Source organism: Chionomys nivalis, chromosome 21, assembly GCF_950005125.1.
Source record: "Chionomys nivalis chromosome 21, mChiNiv1.1, whole genome shotgun sequence".
Classification (NCBI taxonomy): domain Eukaryota; kingdom Metazoa; phylum Chordata; class Mammalia; order Rodentia; family Cricetidae; genus Chionomys; species Chionomys nivalis.
Window position 1 is genome coordinate 31,831,448 of NC_080106.1, and position 21,919 is coordinate 31,853,366.

General features: G+C 48.6%; 1 protein-coding gene across 1 annotated transcript in view; it reads right to left on the reverse strand.

Moving 5' to 3' along the window:
• The window catches only part of Nlrc5 (NLR family CARD domain containing 5), a 59,058-nt gene that overhangs the window by 12,093 nt on the left and 25,046 nt on the right, over positions 1–21,919 (reverse strand). Inside the window, exons 21-34 of the mRNA XM_057753436.1 lie at positions 21,388–21,471; positions 17,060–17,143; positions 14,195–14,284; positions 13,990–14,052; positions 12,325–12,408; positions 9,654–9,737; positions 8,852–8,941; positions 8,533–8,598; positions 7,475–7,558; positions 7,309–7,392; positions 1,964–2,050; positions 1,373–1,447; positions 527–610; positions 215–307 (exon numbers count right to left, since the gene is read on the reverse strand). Of these exons, the coding sequence (XP_057609419.1) occupies positions 215–307; positions 527–610; positions 1,373–1,447; positions 1,964–2,050; positions 7,309–7,392; positions 7,475–7,558; positions 8,533–8,598; positions 8,852–8,941; positions 9,654–9,737; positions 12,325–12,408; positions 13,990–14,052; positions 14,195–14,284; positions 17,060–17,143; positions 21,388–21,471 (1,152 nt within the window). The remainder of the gene's footprint in view (positions 1–214; positions 308–526; positions 611–1,372; positions 1,448–1,963; positions 2,051–7,308; positions 7,393–7,474; positions 7,559–8,532; positions 8,599–8,851; positions 8,942–9,653; positions 9,738–12,324; positions 12,409–13,989; positions 14,053–14,194; positions 14,285–17,059; positions 17,144–21,387; positions 21,472–21,919) is intronic.

The following is a 21,919-nucleotide window of genomic DNA, read 5'->3' on the forward strand; positions in this document are numbered from 1 at the left end:
AAGGCATGCACCACCTCCGCCCAGCTCTGGGAATACTTTTTTAGTTATATGGCTGTGTCTCTAAGATCACATTTAGGATCCTGTAGCATTAGCATCGTCTCCAGGACTCTGGGAACCTAGCACAGGGAAGGAGCAGCATCCTCTGGGCCCAGAGCTTAGGATTGGGTCAGGTGAGCAGGCAAGGGGTTCTCAGTGACAATACAAGTCCACCTACCGGAAGGTTTTGAGTTCACAGCTAGACAGCAGGAGGTTCTGCAGTAGCCTGGACTTGGTGGTGTCATCGTCACTGAAGTTAACCTGAGACAAGCTGCAAAGGGCCAAGAATCTTCCAGAAAACTGCACGTTGGACACACTTTGGGGATCCCCATGAGAGAAGGACCCTCTAAGAGCTTTCCTGGGCATCCCTGATTCTATGACCCTTGGCCTAAGTATGAGTCCCAGCCCCAGGGAAGTGAGAATATGGGGCAGAGAAGACACTGGGGTAACCAATGAACTTGAAGCCACCTCTAGTGTTGGAAGTGCCAACCTGAGCTGTTGCAGTCTGGCACATGTCTCCATCAACCGTCTCATAAGAAGACTGTGGTCAGTTCCCAGGTCACAGTGAGCCAACCTGGAAGCAGAGAGAGAAAGCCACAGTTTCTGAGCTCCTGGTTCACGGTGGGGGTCCCGCCCCTGCCTTCACACTCATGATATAGGGTAAATACATGTCAGTTAAAGGAGGTCTTGAATTTACTACCCAGTTACAAGCGTCACTGGGAAGGATGGTCCAGCTGGCATGCCCAGGCAGATTGTTGACTACACAAGGGTGGGCATGCAGACAAGGAGATAAATTAGGGCTGAGATCCAGTCACGTTCCATGCTCCAGTCCCCAGAATGTATGCATGCAGAGCTGTATACACTCAAGAGAGGGAACATTTCAATTTCCAAAATATGACATTTGGATTGAGAGGTCATCAATCCAGGCATCTATGAGGGTGGAGAGGGGGAGGACTTGGCCAAGTCTTGGTTGTCAGGAGTCATGGTTGAGATGGGGCATTTAAGATGAGACTTGGAATATGAAAAAGCAGAGCCAGATATAAGAGGAAGAAAGAAGGCAAGGAAAAGACATTCTGGGCAGAAGCAAGAGCCTGTGCAAAGGGCCTGAGGCCAGAAATGGCAAGGTGGTGTTTGATAATTGAAAACTGGTGAGAAGGAATGGGACTGTTGGGTTGGAGTGGGATGGGGAGGGACGGAGCAGACCTCCCAGGATGTGGAACACCCAAACAACACAAGATGCTGAGCAGGGGCTATGGGAAATACTGGCCCCAAGCAGGGCCACCTCCTGAGCCTTGCCACCAGCCACTCCCTGGAGGCTCCTGCTGCTGGGTCCCACCTGTTTGTCATGGCCTCGGAATTGTCTTCCTGGCGAGGAAATTCCAGCCAGAGCCACAGCTGGGTCTCGGAGAGGCTGAGGGAGAGAAGAGGTGTAGTGAGACGCATGGCCACTTGTTTGCGCAGGTTGACTAGGTCTGAGTCTGCCTGCTCTCTGACTGGGATGGTACAATGGATCCTCCAGCCTCAAACAAGGGCAAAGACACTTCAAAAATGGGAGATAATGCCGAGAACAGCCATGGTGAAATCCATTACCACACGTGATCCAACAGAAACCTTGCTCCCGTCATTGAACATCTTACTGCACCCTGGTGCCACTTCTGGGTAGCCAGCATGGACCCCCAGCCATGCTTGCCTGGACCTCAAATCTTGAGTTTCCTTCCTCTGATATTGTGGCCTGCCTACTGCACAAGACTATACAAATAAGTATATAGTATAGAAATGTGTATAGCTCTTCAGGCATAGCCAGAAGTCTCTACCAGTGACAAGGCTGTTAACCTACAGGCAAACACCAATGTCTAGAGGACTGAGGGTAAGGGAAGGCTGCAATAGTCAGAGTGGTGAATTCCCAGGGGTTCTTCCCTGAACTCACCTTAACTCAGTGAGGCATCCTGAGGCCTGGGCACAGACTTCCATCACAGCTGGTAAACTGATGTGGCCCACCCAGGGCTCTTCCAACCTGTCATGGAAGGACACAAACAAAGACCCCTGTGGTGAGCATCAACCTATACCTGAGCAATACCTGGGGGAGGGATAGTGCCATGGGGAGCCTGGAGGATTGTGTGTGTGTCTGTGTGTGTGCGTGTGTGCGTGTGCCTGCCTGTGTGTGTGTCTGTGTATCTGTGTGTGTATGTGTGTGTCTGTTTGTGTGTCTGTTTGTGTGTGTACATCTGTGTGCGTGTATATCTGTGTGCATGTGTGTCTGTGTGTGCATCTGTGTGTGCTTGTGTCTGTGTATGTGAAAGAGAGAGAATTTTAAATTATAAAATCAGGACTGAGGATGTACTCAGTTGGTATAGTATCTACTTAGAGTACAGCCTTGGGTTCCATTCCCGGCACCACAAAAACCAGGTGTGGTGGTGCACACCTGTAATCTCACCACTCAGGTGGTGGAGGCAGGAGGATCAGGAGTTAAAGGTTATCCTGGGATACATACATCTTGTCTCAGAAAACAAAACAAAGAACCCAGATAATGGAGGCATAGATATAATAAAAACATTTAAAACACATATGAACATGTTATAATGAAACCCATTGTTATAATAATAATTTATGCATCTAGTCATACGTGTTATGGGCCCTGTATGCTTCTACTGCACTGCTCTGCAATTGCCATCTGCATTAAAAGGGAGATTAATTAATTCTTTTTTAATTAATTTTTTTTTTGAGACATGGTCTTGCTTTGTAAGGCAGGCTGGACTCAACCTCACTGTCTATATTGTTTGACACAGGGTCTCTGTTCTCCACTCCATAAGCCAGGCTAGCCGAGCAGAGTGTTCAGGAACGCCACTGTTCCCAGCTCCGGCCCTCCTTAGGAAGGGATGCAGGGATTGCAGATGCCCACTGTGATCAGCTTCACCCAGATCTGGAGATCTGAATGCAGGCCCTCATGTTCGCATCTATCTCCCTGGTCTGAGCGTATTGTTTTTAAACAATATTTGTCAGGTTTAACACAAGTTGTTACGTGGTAAAGGTAATGAAACCAAAACATACCTAACTATAACTCCAATTTTTTTATTTAAAGGAAGGAAGATGCGTGTGAAGAGAGGAGAGGTGGAGTGAGACGCAAGGAAAATGTACAGACTATCCTGGGCACCGGTGAGAAGGCGGGATTTTCATGAGCGATTTTATTTTTCTTTTCTTTTCTTTTCTTTTCTTTTCTTTTCTTTTCTTTTCTTTTCTTTCTTTTTTTGTTTTTGTTTTTTGTTTTGTTTTTCGAGACAGGGTTTCTCTGTGGTTTTGGAGCCTGTCCTGGAACTAGCTCTTGTAGACCAGGCTGGTCTCGAACTCACAGAGATCCGCCTGCCTCTGCCTCCCAAGTGCTGGGATTAAAGGCGTGCGCCACCACCGCCCGGCTCTCTGTGTAGTTTTAAAGCCTGTCCTGACACTTGCTTTGTAGACCAGGCTGGCCTCGAACTGCCTTTGCCTCCCGAGTGCTGGGACTAAAGGCATGCACCACCACCATCTGGCTCTTCTTTTCTTTTTTAAAAATGATTTATTTACCTTTATTTTATGTGCATTGGTGTTTTGCTTACATGAATGTCTGTGTGAGGGCACTGGGTTTCCTAGAACTGGTGGTGCCATGTGGGTGCTGGGAATTGAACTCAGGTCCCATGGAAGAGCAGTCAGTGCTCTTAACCAATGAACCATCTCTCCAGCCCTTGATTTTGGTTTTTTACATTTTCTAAACTTTGTTTGTTTGCTTGCTTGAGACAAGGTTTCCTGGTGTAGCCCTGACTGTCCTAGAATCACTTTGTAGACCAGGCTGGCTTTGAACTCTGAGATCCGCCTGCCTCCTGAGGGCTGGGATTTTAAAGGCATGCGCCACCACTGCGTGGCTCATTTTCTAAACTTTGTACAAAATGCACAAATGAATATAGTAGTATGGAAAAGAGCTATTTAAAACATTCCTGCTTTACAGTTCAGTTGCATTATTTTTTTTTAAACATTGTTTTCCTTTATGCTCGTCTGGATTTTTCTGACAAGTTTTAAAATGTTACTTTGGGGCTTGGAAAGTTTTATTTTAAGGCATGAGTTGGGTGATCTAGGAAAGAACTGAACGCGGGGACAGAGTCACATTTGCACACCCACATTCACAGCACGGGGCTGAAAGGCGGAAGCACCCCAAGTGCCCATCAGCTGGGCTGTGGAGACCCATCTGTTGGGCTTGGCCTGAAACGGAAGTTCTCACACCTCCAGCAGGCTCTGTGAAATACACAGTCACAAAAGGGTCAATACAGCATGATTCTATGGACAGGAAGGACCTGGAGGAGTCTGGTTCAGGGACTGCTCATGCCAGAGGCTGGGGAAAGTGGGACGTGAGGAACTGTTCACTGGACATAGAACTTCAGCTTTGCAGGATGCCAGGGTGAAAGTCTTTAATACTACTGAGCTGTACACTTAATTGTGTTATGGTGGTTAATTTCTTTTATAGTTTTACCTTTTTCGTTATTTCACTTTTTGTATCTGTCTGTCTGCCTGCCTGCCCACCCATGTGTCCATCCGTCCATTTTTCCATCTGTCCATCTACCTATCTATCCATCCATCATCTATCTATCTATCTATCTATCTATCTATCTATCTATCTATCTATCTATCATCTATCTATCTATCTATCTATCTATCTATCTATCTATCTATCTATCTATCTTTCTATCTACCTATTTACTTTGAGACAGGGTCTCATGTAGACCAGGCTAGCTTCAAACATTCTAGGTAGTCAAGGCTGTCCCTGATCTTCTGATCCAGGAATTACAGGCCCATGACAGTACTCATGGCTGATTTTACTATCATTTTAAGAAATGTGAATTCTTAAATCTTTTTTTTTTTCCGAGACAGGGTTTCTCTGTGGTTTTGGAGCCTGTCCTGGAACTAGCTCTTGTAGACCAGGCTGGTCTCGAACTCACAGAGATCTGCCTGCCTCTGCCTCCCGAGTGCTGGGATTAAAGGCGTGCGCCACCACTGCCCGGCTGAATTCTTAAATCTTAAAAAAAAAAAAAAAAGGTAAAGAGAATAATCAGCCCTCATGCGCCTTTCTCTGGGCTATAGTGATGTGCAGTGCTGCCTATGAAGCCAAGTTTTGGGGTACAAACTTGTTAGCTCATCTCATGGGGCCTTTTGACATAGTAAGTGGTTAGCCCCAGGGCACATGAGGACATGAACAAGCACAGCCCTGCCTGTGATGTGTAGTCACAGCTCAGAGCCATGGACCAGGGGTGCCCAGGAGCCTGTGTGGTTTGGACCCCACAGCCAGCTCTTCCATGTAAGGACCATGTGAGAATTTCATATTAAACCAGAAAATGTATGGCCCTAAGGATTGCCAGTAGATTCCTTAGGTGTCCTGGCTGAACTACAATCCTTATTTATTTGTGTATATGGGTTTATGTTCCTGTGTTGAGAAGTGTCTCCCATAGACTCAGGCGTTTGAACTCTTGGTCTCCAGTTGTGACTGTCTGGGAAAGTTTAAGAGGTACGGCCTCGTTAGAGGATGTCATTGGAGGTAGGCTTTGAGAGGTCATAGCCTCACCCCAGTTCAAGTTCTCATTCCCTGCTTTGTACTTGTGGTTAAAGATGTGATATCTTTGCCTCCTGGAACTACCACATCTGCAGCTGGCTGCCATGTGTTCCTGCCATGATGGGGTCTTTTTTTTTTTCTTTTTTGCTTTGGTTTTGGTTTTTTGAGACAGGGTTTCTCTGTGTAGCCCTGGCTGTCCTGGAACTCACTCTGTAGACCAGGCTGGCTTCAAACTCACAGAGATCCGCCTGCCTCTGCCTCCTGGGTGCTGGAATTAAAGGCGTGTGCCACCACTACCACCCAGCTCATGATGAACTCTTATCCCTATGGAACTGTACCAAAAACAGATTCTTTCTTCAGAGTTCCCTTTTGATGTGGGATTCCCCTCTGTTTACTGTGAATATGTTTTATTACCACTGGCTAATAAAGAAATGGCTTCGGCCTATGGCAGGGCAGATTAAAGCCAGGCAAGAAATCCGAACATATATATATATGATATGATATGATATATATATATATATATATATATATATATAGAGAGAGAGAGAGAGAGAGAGAGAGAGTAGGTGGAGTCAGAGAGACGCCATGTAGCTGCTGAAGGAGAAAGATGCCAGAATGCCAGAAGCTTAACTGTAGGCCACAGCCTTGTGGCGATACACAGATTAATAGAAATGGGTTAATTATGATATAAGAGTTAGCCAGGAATATGCCTAAGCTATTATCCGGGTCTGGACAGCCGGGCAATGAATGCAGTCTCTGACTACAGCCTTTGGTCATGTTTATCACAGCAACAGGAAAAGTAACTCATGCATATGTACTCATATCCCAGTGTGTGCCTATTTGCACATGTGTGTGAGTGCATTTGCACATCTGCATACTTGCATTTGGAGGCCAGGGGACAACCTCAGATGTTGTCCCTCAGGACCCTCCATCTTGTTTAGAGAGACGGTCTCACGGGCTGAAGCTTGCCATGTAGGCTTAGGCTGGCTGGATAGCCAAGGAGCCCCAAAGGTCCTCTCCATCTCCTCAGTGTTGGGATTGCACCCCTCCTTTCTTTCATGGGCTTTCAGTTCTGGGGATGAACTCAGGTCTTCGTGTGGTGAGGCAAGCATTTCACTGACTGAGCCACCTCCAGCTCCCAAACCTTGCTTTTAAAGAGATTCACGGTGAGATGTTTAGAAGAGGTATTTTTATGAGGTCTGTGTTTTACTGTAAAATACTTTAGCCAAACGAATGTGAAGTAAATTAGGAAGAAAATGAACAATTATTAAACACAGGAAATGGAACGTGGGTTTTAAAGATTACTCTCTTTCCATTTTAGTGTCTTCTTTTTCTGAACGCTTTTACGTTATGGTGAGAATATAAGCATATTTATTTTGTGTTCCATTAGGTGTCTTTCAGAACTTTTTTGGTTATTTTTAAATTGATTTTAATTATTATTTCCTTTGTGGTGTTTGAGATGAAACCTAGGACTTCATATATGCTCGACAAGCACTCTGCCAACTGACTATACACAAAGCATGATTTATTTTTTTTAAAACCCCAAAGCATAGCCTTCCTCTGCTAAGGGACAGTTTCCCTGTGTGCCTGGGATGGCTCTGGGGCAGAGAAGTGGGCTCTTGAGCACAGGGAATGGCCAGGCTGTGACTGTGGGGACCCCATCTTCCTCAGCCCCACTCCCCCTCCCAGGTGAAGGAGGGTACCTGAGGCCCAGCAACCCTGCTGGTCGATTCACCAGACTCAGGAGGTTGGTCAGCTGTGGCAGGTCCAAGTGGCACCTGGTCAGCCTGGGAACAGAGATCAGTTACTGGTATGGCTCAGGCAGGCACAGAGCCCCACTTGTCCCCACAGGCTGGGCCTGTCACTCACCAGAGCTCTGTCAGCTGTTGGGCCTGGCTCAGGCTGGGAGCCAGTCTGGATATGTGTTCTGGACTGAAGCTGCATTCGCATAGCCTGAGGGGAGAAAGCAGGGCAGAACCTGAGGCTTGTGCTGCAGGCCTCTCCTCCCACGCTTCCCAGAGAACACAGACCTATGCAAACTGACGGGTGCTGAGGACCGCCTTAGGAGCTGGGAGTCAGTCACCTGTGGAGCGTTACCACACGGGTAGGGCACAGGGCGCCTGCCTGCTATGCCCGCTATACATCTCATTTAGCCCTCACGGTACATTATAGGCAGCCACGGAGTGACCCCAGCACACAGCTGCTTGGCTATTTCTGGGGAGGAAAAGCTGACTTTGGCAGGGTCCATCTGACTCTGTGGCTAACCGGGTTCAGGCTCCCTGTGTGGAGGGTGAGCCTGGGCCCTCCACTGCCTACAGGTTAGCTAAGTCTTTTGTCCCTGAAAAGGGGCTGCAGGACCTCAAAAAGGTTCACTCTGATATCAGGGCCACTGATGCTTCATGGGCCTCCAGGAGGAGCTGCCATAGAAGCTGGCCTTAAAGGGTTGAGAGAATTTTCTCTGAGAAACAGCAGGAGAAAAGAATGCTAGACTCAGGGCCCATGGTGAGCAGTGCGGGAAGGGCCTCATCAGGCAGGGAGTGCTGGTAGATGGAGAGCAAAGGCCGTGTGTGTGTGTGTGTCTGTGTGTGTGGGTGTCTGTGTGGGTGTCGCTTGTGTGCGTGCACACGCACGTGTTCTCATGCACTGTATGTTTATGAGAGTGTATATATATGTAGTGTATATTTTGTGGTATAGTCTATGTGTGCATTTTGTGTATCTAGTACATGTGTGTGCTTTGTGTATTGTATAATTTTGTATAATGTAGTTTATGTGATGTTGGGGATGGAATAAAGACATCAATGTTCATCAGGAAACCAAACCTGAGTTGTCAGAAGTTCATCTTAGGAGGGAACCAGTGAGGAAGGCATGGGTTCCTCACAGAACCAAATCCCTGTCTTTTTTTCTGCTCAACACCCCACTAGGATTACCTCAGTATTGTCCCAGCTTCTTCCTCTTTGGACAAGCGTATCCGGAAGTCCTGCTCAGAGTCCAGACTGTGAGAAAAGAGGGCAGGGAGGCATCAGCCTGCACTCTGGGCACCCAGGGCACTGAGTAGGTGCAGAAGAGACAGGCTGAGGCACAGGAAGCAGGGCAGGTCTTAGCCACACAGCCTATGAGGGAGGAATAAGTCTGCACACCTGGTCTTCTCCACCCTAGTGGCACCCATCGGGGAGACTCAAAATCACAACATAAAGCTGCAATGTGGGGGTCTTGCACTCCCTCATCAGTCAGTGGTTGGCAGCTTACCTCACAGAGACCTCACAGACACTAGGGCAGGAAGGCAGGGTCTCCAGCAGGCACAGGACCCCTTCCTGAGTGATGCCATTGTGTCTGAGGCTAGGAGAGAAGCTCAGCTCAGCTGGGTTCCTGCCCCTTGACTCCCCCTCCCATTTCATTGTCCAGGAAAAGAGAGAGAGAGAGAGAGAGAGAGAGAGAGAGAGAGAGAGAGAGAGAGAGAGAGAGAGAGAGAGAGAGAAGGGTACCTGGCCCTGAGTCCTCAGAGCTGCCCCTACTGAGCCTGCAAGCCTACAGTTCTATGGTGTGAAACATTGAGGAGTCTGATCAGGCAACTCCATCCGTAGAAGAGCCAGGGACTCCCAGAGTACCAAGTTCAGTTGCCTAGCAACAGGCTGTATGAGGCGATGGAGTGAGAGAGTGGAAGATTCCTGAGAACTCTCCCTTGCTGCAAGTCCTTTTCCAAACTTGGGTCCCACAGACGCAGTCAGAGGATTTTCAGAAATGGGATCAACCAGGAGCTGGCTGCTGCAGCCCCACATCACTTGGTAGGGATGGAATGTTGCTATCTCAGTGCAGGGTACATGACGGAGGGGAAGATCTAACTTATCTTGAGTGTCTGACACAGGATCTGCCCTCGGTGGGGATAAGAGAGGAGGTTGTGAGAGATAGGGCCAGGTTAAGAGTCCCCCTTCCCATCACTGACCCTGTTCTCAAGTTCTCTTGAGGTGTTCTCTAAAGGGACCCACTATGCTCTTGTTGAAGCGGTGGGGGGGGGGTGTCCCCTGTCTGTCTCAAGACTGCTCTTACTTACTCAAGCCATCCAGAGATGGGTAACTGTGGCAGGCATTCCAGAAGGCACCTGAGCCCACCATCACCCAGCAGGTTGTCCCTGAGGCTGCAAGAAGGAAGGGACAGTGTTAGTGAACCAAGCTCTAGCTCCGCCTTCTCCTCATGGTCCCTGTGGCCACTGAATTGGCTGCCACTGATGCTTATCATCACCACGGTACCAACAGCTCCCCCCACCAGAAGCACCAGCACCGGTCTGAGCTACCAAGCCCATCACCCCACTGCGGGCATAGCAGCGGACAGCTTTACAACCTCCACTGACTCCCTCATTGGCACCTCAGTAAACCTGTGTTTACTGTGCCTTCCTCACCCCCTCTGTTATCTGTGGCACTCACAGGGCTCAGGGTCCTCTAGCAGGCTTTTGGGAGTTAGAAAAAAGCGGATGAGTTTTCCCCTGCCCATGGCCGAGGCCAGCTAGAATCTGCAATTTCCCAACAAGAATGATCCAAGGAAGGGACAAATGTTTGGAGGATATAAGTACCTCACAGATTCCCTCCTGCGGTTTAGGAATCTGACGCCAGAAACCACCAGAAACTACCTCAATACCTTCCTTTCTCCCTCCTGATAGCAACCCTGGTCTCAGTCACAACTTTAGAAATGGAGCCATGGTCTTCTGAACTATATTTCTGACACTTAAAAAAGATTATTTTATTTCTATTTAATGTGTATGGGTGTTTGTTTACATGTCTGTATGCCTACTACATGTGTGCTTGGTGTCTACAGGGGGGCCAGATGCCCTGAAACTGCAGTTCCAGCTAAGTGACAGCTTCCATGTGGGTTCTGGTAACAGAATCTGGGTTCTCTGCAAGAGCAGCAAGTGCTGTTTACAACTATTGAGCAATCATCTCTCCAGTCCTAGGGCCCCGACACTTGTTTATTTGGAATTTTCTGAGACTGTTCCTTTAAAAATTGCTTTATAGAGGTTGGAGAGATGGTCCAGCCATTAAGAGTGCTTGTTGCTTTTGCAGAGAACCAGAGCTTTGTTCCTAGCACCTGCACAGGATGGTCCAAGCATCCATAACTCCAGCTCCAGGAGATCCAACAGCCCCTTCCTTCTGGTCTCTGGATATTCATTGCGTGAAATGAAGGAGTGTATGTGAACGAGCGTGTGTGTGTGTGTGATAGATTTTAAAAAATCGCCTTGTGTCACGAAGTCAGTTAACAGAATGACTTGCATTTGATTTCTGTGACACTGGAGTGTGAACCTAGAGATGTGTTTATGCTAGTGCTCTAACCACTAGGCTACACTGCCAGCTCTCATGGTCTTTAAAACAAGGCAAGTTTCCCTCTATCACGAAACATTCTTCTTTCCTAAAACACATGCTTTCAATCAGCCACAGTTCTCCTCTTGAAGACACCTTCACTGAAATGTGTTTAAGTTGAGATAGGGTCTCACTATGTGATGCCTTAAACTTGCTACGGAGCCCAGGCTGGCTTGGAACTTTGAATCCCCCTGCCTCACTCCAGAATGCTGAGATGATATATCTGGCCACAAGAGAAATGTAAACTATGTAGGTTATTATTATTTTTACAAGGCTCCTTTATTTCCCAGCGATTCTCGGTTGGACCGCCACCTGTAAGTAGCTCTGTGATGCTGGCCAGGCTCTGGAACTCTGGGCTCTGAGCGTCTTATCTGTGCACAGGGCAATCATAGGACCTAGCCTACTGAGAGGGTAACGAGAACACACGAGGCATTTACAATGTGGAGAATCTCTATAGTGCACTGCTCTTGTCTTCTTTCTGGGGGACGAGGGCTATGCTGTTTGAGCACTCAACACAAGCCATAGGCACGCCACTTCATAAGTCCCCACCCTGGCTGGCTCCAGGTTCTTCTTCAGCCTAGCCATTTGGTCCTTTTTACCACCTGCTAGGCAAGAGAATACGCCTCCTATTAGACACCCTGCCCCCCAACATCTACCTACAGGCTTGGATGTACTGGGCCAGCATGTGGCTGAGGGGCTGCCGGCACCTTCTATGAAGAGCTGCCCAAGCTACAGGATGTGATGGTTAATCTTCACTGCCAACTTGACTGGATTTGGAATCTCCTAAAAGTCGCACCCCTGGGCATGTCTGTGATGACGTTTCCAGAGAGGTTTGACTGAGGAGAGAAGCTTCCTCATGCTTCCACCACACCACTGTGCCTTCTTCATCATGGTGGAACATAACTCACTCAAACCAGGAGCTGAGGCCAGGTGGGGTACTGCCCACCTGTAATCCTAGCATCCTGGAGATGGTGGCAGGTGGATCCAAGTTCACCATCATCCTTGGCTACATAGCAAGTTTGAGGCCAATCTGGGCTACGTCAGACTCTGTGACTCTGTCTTAAAACCCAAGCCAACCAACCAAATAGCCCGTAAGTCCAAATAAACCCCTTCCTTCCTTAAGTCACCTCAGTTAGTCGTTTGTCGCACAGGGATGAGAGAAGAGACTAACTTAGCCACGGTGGGAGTCGGGGAGAAGAGGAAGCACAGGCTGGGAAGGCTTAAAGATGAAAGCCAGGGTCTCCTCCCCCCCCCATAACTGGTCCTGAGTGCTGAGAGGGACACACAGGATGCCTGCTCTTAGGGACACTCACTCTTGTACCTGCCCAGCCCCATCCAGGTGTGCTCTACTCCCTCCTCCTCCTCCCAACTTACTCAAGCTGGATGAGGCCTTTGCAGCTGCTCAGTGCACAACACAGTGGCTCCACCTGCTCCTGGCCGAGGCGGCACCCTGGAAAGCTGTGTGGTCCAGTTGGAGACAAGAAAGAGATTAAGCATTCAGATAATCAGACCACTTCTAGATCAGCTTTTCCTGCATTTAGCCCCTGAGCTCCAGGGGTCCTTACCAAAGCTGGGACCCTTTGAGAACACCGGGCACCCACAGCTCCCTGCAGGCCCCTTTTGGTGCCTATGTACTCCCTCTGGGAAGGGTGCTTCTCAGTGTGGTCCCTAACCAGTCATATCAGAATCACTTGGGAACTTGGAACGTGAATCCTGGGTCCCCCATCAAACCTGCCGATCAGAAACTCCTGACTAAGGTCAGGAGATTCGAACTCAAGCGCGAAGACCTCCAGGTCATTTCAGTAACTGGACTCTCTCCCTTCAGTAAGAAAATTCAGACTGAGGAGGGAGAATAAGGGTGACATCTGTGTTTTAAAAGGCCTTACAAGCCGGGCGGTGGTGGCGCACGCCTTTAATCCCAGCACTTGGGAGGCAGAGGCAGGCGGATCTCTGTGAGTTCGAGACCAGCCTGGTTTACAAGAGCTAGTTCCAGGACAGGCTCCAAAACCACAGAGAAACTCTGTCTCGAAAAAACAAACAAACAAACAAACAAAAAAAATAAAAGGCCTTACAGTGAAATCTCATAGTTACATGAAAGGGCCATGGCCAGCCAGCCATCTTTAGAAACAAACAAATAAAAAATAACAAAACGAAAAAACAAACCCTTAAGTCAGAGAGTTTATAAAATTGCTAGCTAATTTGAAAAAAAATCATTATTACTAATTTGAAAAAAATCATTATTACTTTCCTTAATTTTTAAAAATTCTTTTTTTTTTTTTTTGGATATGAATTTTCTGCCTAGCCCAGGGTGGACTTGAACTCAGGATCTCCCTGCCTCAGTCTCCTGAGTGCTAGGATTACAGGTGTGTGCCACCACACATGACCTCATTATTTGCTGTCTAACCCTTGCAGAAAGACTGTTTCTGTCCCTGGGTCTGAAGCAGTCAGCAGTCAGAACTCAGAGTCCATGCCCTTCTTCCTACTCTATGACCACACTGTAGCGCCCAGCAGGTACTGGCTAGTCATTGACCGTCATTTCCCAGAAGAGGGGACAACCCAGAGGGGGAGCTTCAGGGTCCCACAGGGAATGAGTGGCATTCAGCTGCCTCTGCAATCAAAGACTGTCCTCTCGCCCTCCAGCACTGTCAGGGACAAGAGGGCAGGGTCACTCGCCACTGTATATGCCTGGTGCCTTAGATATTGGCTTGCGCAGCTTTGCCAATGTTCTGTTGTTCTTTTTGCCCATGTTCCTTAGCTCCAAGCTATATCTGAGAAAGCCAACAGTCGAAGGGTAAGCAGCTCGCCCAAGGCCCCTGGGGGCCCTGGTGCCACTGGGTAGGATAGCCCGAATGGTGAGCAGGTCATGAATCCCAGTTAGCCCCTGGGCCTAGCCCTGCCCTCTCTGGGTCTTTGATTCTCCCTGCTGGAGGAACTAGCTCACATTTGGCCGCAGACATCCTGCCTGCTCCTCTGGCCCTAGGATTTAGGTCTGCTTGTCCCTAATCTCTGTGCACGTCCAGGATGGCTCAGGGGACTTACCCAAAGCACATACCCTCTTGCTCTTCCTTGGAGCCAAAGTGCAGGGCAGCATCATATAGGGACCTGTAGTGACAGTAAACACTCAGTCATCCTTGGCCATTGCCCCAGGGTGCCCCCAGACTTTGGCTTGGGTACTTCTGAGCACTCACACCCTCCAAACATCAGGCTTCACCCTCCAAAACTAGGCTCCCAGCATGATGCCCACCTGAGAGTGACCTTCTGAACCCGTGGGCACAGGTTGAAGATGTCGGCTAGCAGGAAGGGGCTTTTTGAAGATAGGACTGTGTTGTTCAGCCTGAAAAGGAAATGGGCAGGGCCAAGCAGGGTCACTGGCCAAGAAAACAGCTACGCTGGAGGGATAGGAAGAGGAGTACATCTTGGCTGCCAGCTCAGCAAGGTAATACGAAAGACAACAGGGAGTCAAGGGGGGGGGGGAAGGGGGGGGTGGGGGCAATATAACAGGGTTTTGAGTTCCAGTTCTCTTTGCTAACTGTGTGACCTGGAGTAAGCCTCCGAGTCTCAGTCTCCTTATAGGGCAAACGGGACTAATTGTGGTACTCTTTTCTCTCCAGTAGGCACCTTGCCTGGCATGCGAGGTGATTGCTATGGTTTAAGTTTTCTTTTAAAGATTTTTTTGTGTTTATATGTCTCTATGTGTCTGTGTGGGTGTATGTTACCTGTGTGTATGGAAGAGGCAGCGTACCCAAAGAGTGCAGAAGAAGGCATTGGATCCTCTGGAGCTGGAGTTAGAGGTGGTTGTTAGCTATCAAACTCGCAAGAGCAAGAAGTTCTCTTAGCCATGGAGCCATCTCTAGCGTCTTACATTTATTCTTTTCTGTGTCTGGTGTTCATGCACATGTATGGGCATGTTCTCACATGTGGGCATGTTGTTGTGTGTGGGTGCAGGTGTGTGTGTGTGTGTGTGTGTGTGTGTGTATGAGCATCCTAAGGTTGCTATCACGAATCTTCCTTGATCTCTATCTTTCACAGTATTCTTTGAGGCAGAGTGTCTCCATTGCAGCCTGAACACGCCAATACAGCTGGTCTAACTAGTCAGCTTGATCAGTTGAATTCTTTCCACACAGATCACAAGTCACAAGAAGTGAGGAGAGACAGACATCCTAGTGATACCCGAAGGGGCAAAATTATCACCAGCTGCAAACTTGGGCCTCAAACACCTGGATGTGGGTGCATCTTGCCTGGGGCACAGCTCCCTCTCTTTCCATTGCTGCTCTTGACCCTGAGTCTTTCCTCTACTCAGCAGTCAACCTTAGCTTTGGAAAATTCAAACTATCCATCTGTCTTTCAAATTCGTGGGAGTGAAAACCCAAAGCCTTTCCCTGGATCTCAGGTCCTGTGACCAGCCCTGATAACTCCTTCCCATTATCTTCTCGCTTCCTCCAGCCAGCCAGTGACTCTGCTCTCCTGCGGATCAAGGCTGTTCCTGTAACCCCTCAAGCTAGCTGTGCTCCCAGGCTGCAGACATGCTGATCCCTTCCTGGAATGCTGTTGCCTGCCCTTCACAAGCTCACAAAGCCAGATTCCTGCTGTCCTTCCTGTAGCTTTACAGCTCATGCCTCCTGTGGAAGTCTGAACTGTAACTAACTGGTCTACACACAGAGTGGCATTTTTAGGGGGTGTGGCCTTGTTGGAGAAAGTGTGTCACTGTGGGGGCAGACTTTGAGGTTTCCTATGCTCAGGACACTGCCCAGTGTCTCAGTTGACTTCCTGTTGCCTGCAAGATGTAGGGTTCTCAGTGACTACTGCCTGCACACTGCCATACTCCCCACCATGGTGAAAATGGATTAAACCTTGAAACTGTAAGGAAGACGCCCCAATTAAATGCTTTCCTTTATAAGAGTGGCCATGGTCATGGTGTCTCTTCACAGCAGTAGAATCCCTGAGACACATTGCCAGGCATCATCTGTATCCCCTCTCCAGATACTACTAAAGAAGAGTATCTTGTATCTTCTTGTTGGTTATAGTCACATATTGATAGTTTGGTTTAGGTCTCTCTCTCTCTCTCTCTCTCTCTCTCTCTCTCTCTCTCTCTCCTGTGAATTTCACTCTGTAGCCAGGCTAACCAAGAACTTGAGATCCTCCTGCCTCAGCCTTCCCAAAGGCTTGGGTTCTGCCTGACGCCACCTGGCTGTATCATTTGCTGTCTCCGTGCTCCTTGCTTGGCTCACTGTACTATAAGGAAAACACCAAGAAGGGAAGGTCCTGGTCATTTGCTTTCATTCCCCTGCCCATAGCACCCCAGATGGTGCCTGGTCAACAGCAGCAAGGGTGAGTAAAAGGCCAAACAAAGGCTTAGAGACAGATGCAAATCATCACAAAGATGCGGTGTGTCTGAACATCCTGTCTCTGGCTATCTGATATCTGCACACCCCCCTCCCCACTACCCATAGGCTCAGAAGAGAAGCACAGGTCCAGAGGCAATGTAAGCAGTCTTGGACACGTCCAGAGCTCAGCCTTGGTGCTCTTGCTGCCGCTATTAATGCTATGATTTAATTTCCTGTTGTATTTTTTTCCATCTCAGCTGTGGATGTTTCTCCCCAGCCCCCTCTTCTAGAAGCATATTTAAAGTAAATCCTTTTTAAATTCTAACCAGTCTGTACTGAAATTAGAAAACAGAGTTTTAAATACTTTGACGAATGCTGCTTAAATTCCTCCCCTTTGACAGAGTTAGAGGGGTGACCTTTAGAAACATGGCATGTGACATATACATGGCCTACATCTGCTTAGGCCCTTCGTAGGGGTAGGTGACCTTCCCATAGGCAACAGACACGTGACCGACTCTTGGCCACACTCTTCCCATTCTTCATGAGCTTCTGAGCACATGGTCTATTTGAGCGCAAACCCAGAGCAAGACCTGGAATATTGAACCCCATTGTCAGAATGCAAAACTGAGGTCCACAGGAGACCATCAGGGTGATGCTGAGTGACCTGAGTCTCAGAGGTGAGGGATGGGAGAATGGAGAGGAAGAGGGAATAAGAAGGACAACCCTGCCCCACGGAGCCTGGGGACACGGTCAGCTGGGCAGGAGGACCGGAAGCCTGGACTTACTGCAGCAGGCTGAGCTGGGGCAGCTGGGGCAGACACTGCAGCAGGGTCTTCAGGCTCTCATCACACAGGGTCTCGCAGGACAAGCTGTGAAGCAAAGGATTTGAATGAGGTGGGGGAACCGTCTAGAAAGTGGGCAGCATAGCTTTACAGCCAGAGTCCTCAGGAGATGAGACGAGATGCGCTGCTGACAGGATCCCCTCTCAAGACTGGGTTAGGTCAGACGCATCTTGGAAGCACTGGATGGAGCAAATGAAGTTGCTTTATTCTGTGTCTTTCACAAGCTGTTGGACATCTTAGGTTTCCAAGGGACTCCTGATCTAGGAGACTCTCTCTACAAACTCCACAGGCTGGCAGAATTGCGAGTAGAGGGTCATCAGCTACCTCCACCCCAGCGGGAGGAAGCAGGTGGAACTGGGGGCTGTTGTCCCACTGGAGAAACATGGGTTTTTATGACTCATCTGAACCCACCAATCACTGCACAGCAGGTACAGATAAAGTCACAGAACCAGCACACACAGAAGACACAAACACCTACCCTTGGACCACTGTGTGCCCTGAATATCTGGAGAATCCCATTGCCTTCCACTAGGGTCTGGAGTCACTTGCTGTCCCCAGAACCCCTTAGGCTGTTTTTCCCTCCTGCCTTCACCCCCCACCTTTACCCATCCTTGCACTTTCTCCTCTATCCCTTGCCCATTGTGCCTGAAGGCCACTGGCCCCAGTCCTGCTGTTTTCATTGGTTGGTTGGAAGGAGAGGGTAGGACAGCATTGGTGTGGGTGAGGAGAGGGGGGGCAGGAGCAGGCTGCAGTCTGAAGCTGAGTACCTCTAATGGAGTTAAGCTAATGGAGCTCAGTTTCAGGCTCAGACTCACTCTTTCTGCCCCATCTAGCCTGGATCCAGGGCAGTGTCTGAGGGGGGCCTTCACTGAGGGAGGCCTTTGCACAGCACCTTCCCTTGTGGGGCTTCCCCACATCCCTAGTCCATAGTTCCATGGTCTCTGGGTCTATATACACTTTTAAAGTAATAGACACATGGCCCCTTCTGACTTATCACTGGTCCACCAGTAGGTAGAGAAGGAAGTAGGCCTGCAGCAGGGGAATTGACCACCTTTTCTGACCTCTAAGGGAGTCCCAGGACAGGCAGTGATGCTGGGGGCGGGGACCTGAGATATTACCTATTCTCCGAATCCCCACTCTGCCTGTCTTTCTTATAAAGTATGAGCAGGACCTGCAGCTCCAAGCCCTGTGTAACCCACGGCCTGGTATTCAGTGGGTGCTTAACAGATATACAATGCTGAAGTGCTTTGGGAAGCATTGCTGTGACACCACAGGAATGCCTGGTATAGCCTGTCTGCACAAATCTAGGTGGGTTTGCAGCATCCTGCTGTAGACAGCCTAGGTGCAAAAGCATGGAAATACAAGCACTCTGCAAAAACACCCCAGGCAGGGCCACTGAATACTGGATGATGTGGTTGATGATTGCAGGACATTATTGTTAATATTTGAGGTTTGATAATATTTTTGTGGTTACATTAAAAATGACAGTACAGAGCATGGTGGGGCACGCCTTTAATCCTAGCACTTGAGAGTGATTTCAAGGCCATCCTGGTCTACAAAGTGAGTTCCAGGTCAGCCAGAGCGACATAGGAAGACTTTGTCAAAAAAAAAAAAAAAAAAAAAAAAAAAAAAAAAAAAAAACTTAAGTAAGTAAATAAATAAATATAAAAGAATATGTATAGCTTTTCATACCAAAATATTTACAAATAAAAGTATAAAGCGTCAAGTCAGGCAGTGGTGGTGTGCGCCTTTAATCCCAGCACTCGGGAGGCAGAGATAGGCAGATCTCTGTGAGTTCGAGGCCAGTCTGGTCTACAAGAGCTAGTCCCAGGACAGGCTCCAAAGCTACAGAGAAACCCTGTCTCAGTGCCCCCACAAAAAGTATAAACTGTCTGGCAACTACTTCAAAATCATTGAGCATGTATGCATGTGTTTAAATATGTATGCATACATGTGTGTGCATGGGAGTTTTTGTTGTTTTGTTTTGGGACAGGGTGTCATTGTGTAATCCCAACTGGTCTGGGGCCAGCTGTGTGGTCCATTCTGGCCTTACACTCCTGATACTACTGCCTCAGTCTTGAGTGTTGGGATTGCGGGCAGGTATCACTGTGCTTAGCTGTGTGCTATAGTATACGGAGAGGGGGTGGGGTGTGTTATGAGTCCATCATTCCTGGGGGAGAGGGGAGTGCCTAAGATCCTTTATTTTCTCTACTTTTATATATATGCTAGAATAAAAGAGCTGTTTAAACGACAAAGTAACCTGACAGTGAGAAAGCGTGGCAGACACAGCCTTCACCCAGTAGTCAACGTCAGTGTAAGCCTGACAGCATGCCCTAAAGAAATACTGTGTGGTAGTTAGGCTGGGGGATGCTGCCCCCAAGTCCAGACCCTAGTTTAACCTGGGGAAAAACAGCCAAACTCAACCAGGAGACAGTTTACAAAATACCCGCCTGGGGCCCTCAAAACCAAGGAGGACATGGAAAACAAAGAAAGAACCGCAAGCTTCTGGGAAGACGGGAGGCTGAGAAGAAACGCTTGAATGCAATGCTGGTGCAGACGGCTATCCAGAATGCAGAGATCTGTCTCCATGGAAAGAGCGCTAAAGCTTGAGTCAACAGCTGTCTGTCACAGGTGTTTCTTCACTGCGACAAACACACTATGTAACAAGAGATGTCTGCTCTCTGCACTCCTCTGCAACTTTTTTGAAACATTGTCTAAAAGTGTTCTAAAGGAGTTTTTCAAAACTGAACTGAGGGCCAGTGTTATTTGAGACAGCTCCCTGGGATCTACATGGTGGGAAGCAAGAACCAATAACTGTGAGTTCCTCCGACCTCCATACAAGTTTCATGACATTCACAACCACATATGCTCACAAAATAAATCTAATAAGTTTTTAAAAAGTGAATCGAGGACTTGTGAGATGGCTCGGAGGGTAAAGGCACTTGCCATCAAGCCTGACAGCCTGAAATCAATTCCAGGGAACCGACTCCGGAAATGCTTCCTCTGACCTGCGCACGCATTCTGAGGCATGGACATACATTACCACCCCTCTGCAAACAACACATGAGCAAAATGAAATAAAATGTTTTTAATGACTCACGACGTGACCCTTGGGGAAAGCCATACTGTCTAAATGAAGGGAGATTGCTCATGGCCAGATCCCATCCTGCCAAACAATGCAAACCTCTCCTTCTGGGTGTGTTCACTATGGAGAAGTGCCTGGGAAACACACACTGGGGGCCGCATGGATTACTCTGTCCAAAGGCTGATACCAATCTGCGGTGGAGCCAGAAGTCAGGGCATGAGACTGCCACAAACTAGGAAAGCAGGTGTGAGCCAGGTGAGGCTGTAGGCTGCACCTGGCCTAAGACTGCAAACTGCGGCGGAGTGGCACTAATCAGAAAGACCCAAAATCTGACATAGTTTGAGCACTGACATCACACTGCAAGTGGAAAATTCCAGTCCTGACAGGTTCCAGCCCCCAAGTACAGGCTCACTGTAGACTCTGGATATGACTTTCAGGTTATGGCATAGGGCTTACCCGAAACAAATGAACTTTGTGTTTAGATCTGATTCCCTTTGCCAAGGTATCTCATTCTGCATATGCAAACATTCCAAACCCTAAAGAAAATTCCAAAATCTCAAACACTTCCAGTCCTGAGCATCTTGGATAAAATCTAAGCAATTGTAAAGTAAAAACGGGACATACAGTGAGCAAGAAGCGGACAGGGCTGTGACAAACAGCACCATGGTTCAGTGGGAGGGAAGGGTAGGTTTGAGGGGGCTCCAGCTTGGAGTCTTTTAAAGGCTATATTTATATGAGAATCTCAACACTGACTCCCAAGGAAGGGCTCACTGTCTGTTCCACAAAAGCAGAAACTGAGGCCCAGGGACTCAAAACCCAGAGTCAGCCAGCTTCCAGTGACTGAGCAACTCCTGCTTATGCGATTGGTCTCTGCTCACAGAAACTGGTTGTTCTGAAGTGGGTGAGGTAGTTCAGGGACAAAGGGTTCAATGGTGATGATTTAGCCCTAGAAGCAGGATGAGGGAGAGACCTGTGTGGGACTCTGGTACAGGACCCCATGCATCTAAGTACTTGAGGCTAGGGTTCCTGGGTGATGACTGACCTACCAGCAGGTCTCGTAACAGTGGGGCTGACAGGTCTGGTGGAAGAAGACCGGGGAGAGTCATCAAGTCTCCCCAACAAGCCTTCTCCCGGGTTTCTGCACCTCACCTACACTGTGTCCTCAGGGATGTGTCTTGTCACTTACTTGACTTCCAGAGGCCCTGGGCACTTCTCCAGAGCGGCGCAGAGGCAGGCAAGACTCCGGGGTTCCAGTTGACACCCCTGGAGGCTGAGAAGGGACAGGAGACAGGGTAGAGGATCAGAGTGGACACGGGTTTCCTGTTGTCCTTCTTCCAACAGATACTAAACTGCAGGCTTCAGGCTCCTCTCCTATGCCCTGCAGGGCACACTCCCCTCCCCAAGCTCTCCTATAGCCCCTTCCGGTGCCCACCTTTATGAGAACTACATTAAAACTGCCCCATGTGGTGCAAGGCCTTTCCACCCACCGCCCTCCCTGACCCAGATGCCATCTTCACTCGCTTGGACCACTTACTGCCCTCTGGCTTCCACTCTTCATCTCACAGCCCTCCATCACCCTCCAAGTGCCTCATCTTTTTAATTTGTTAAAATGTGTTTTGCCCGTATGCATGTACATGCACCAAGTGCATGCCTGGTGCTCTTAGAGGCCCATGGAAGAGTGTGTCAGATTCCCCAGAACTGCAATTATAGATGGTTGT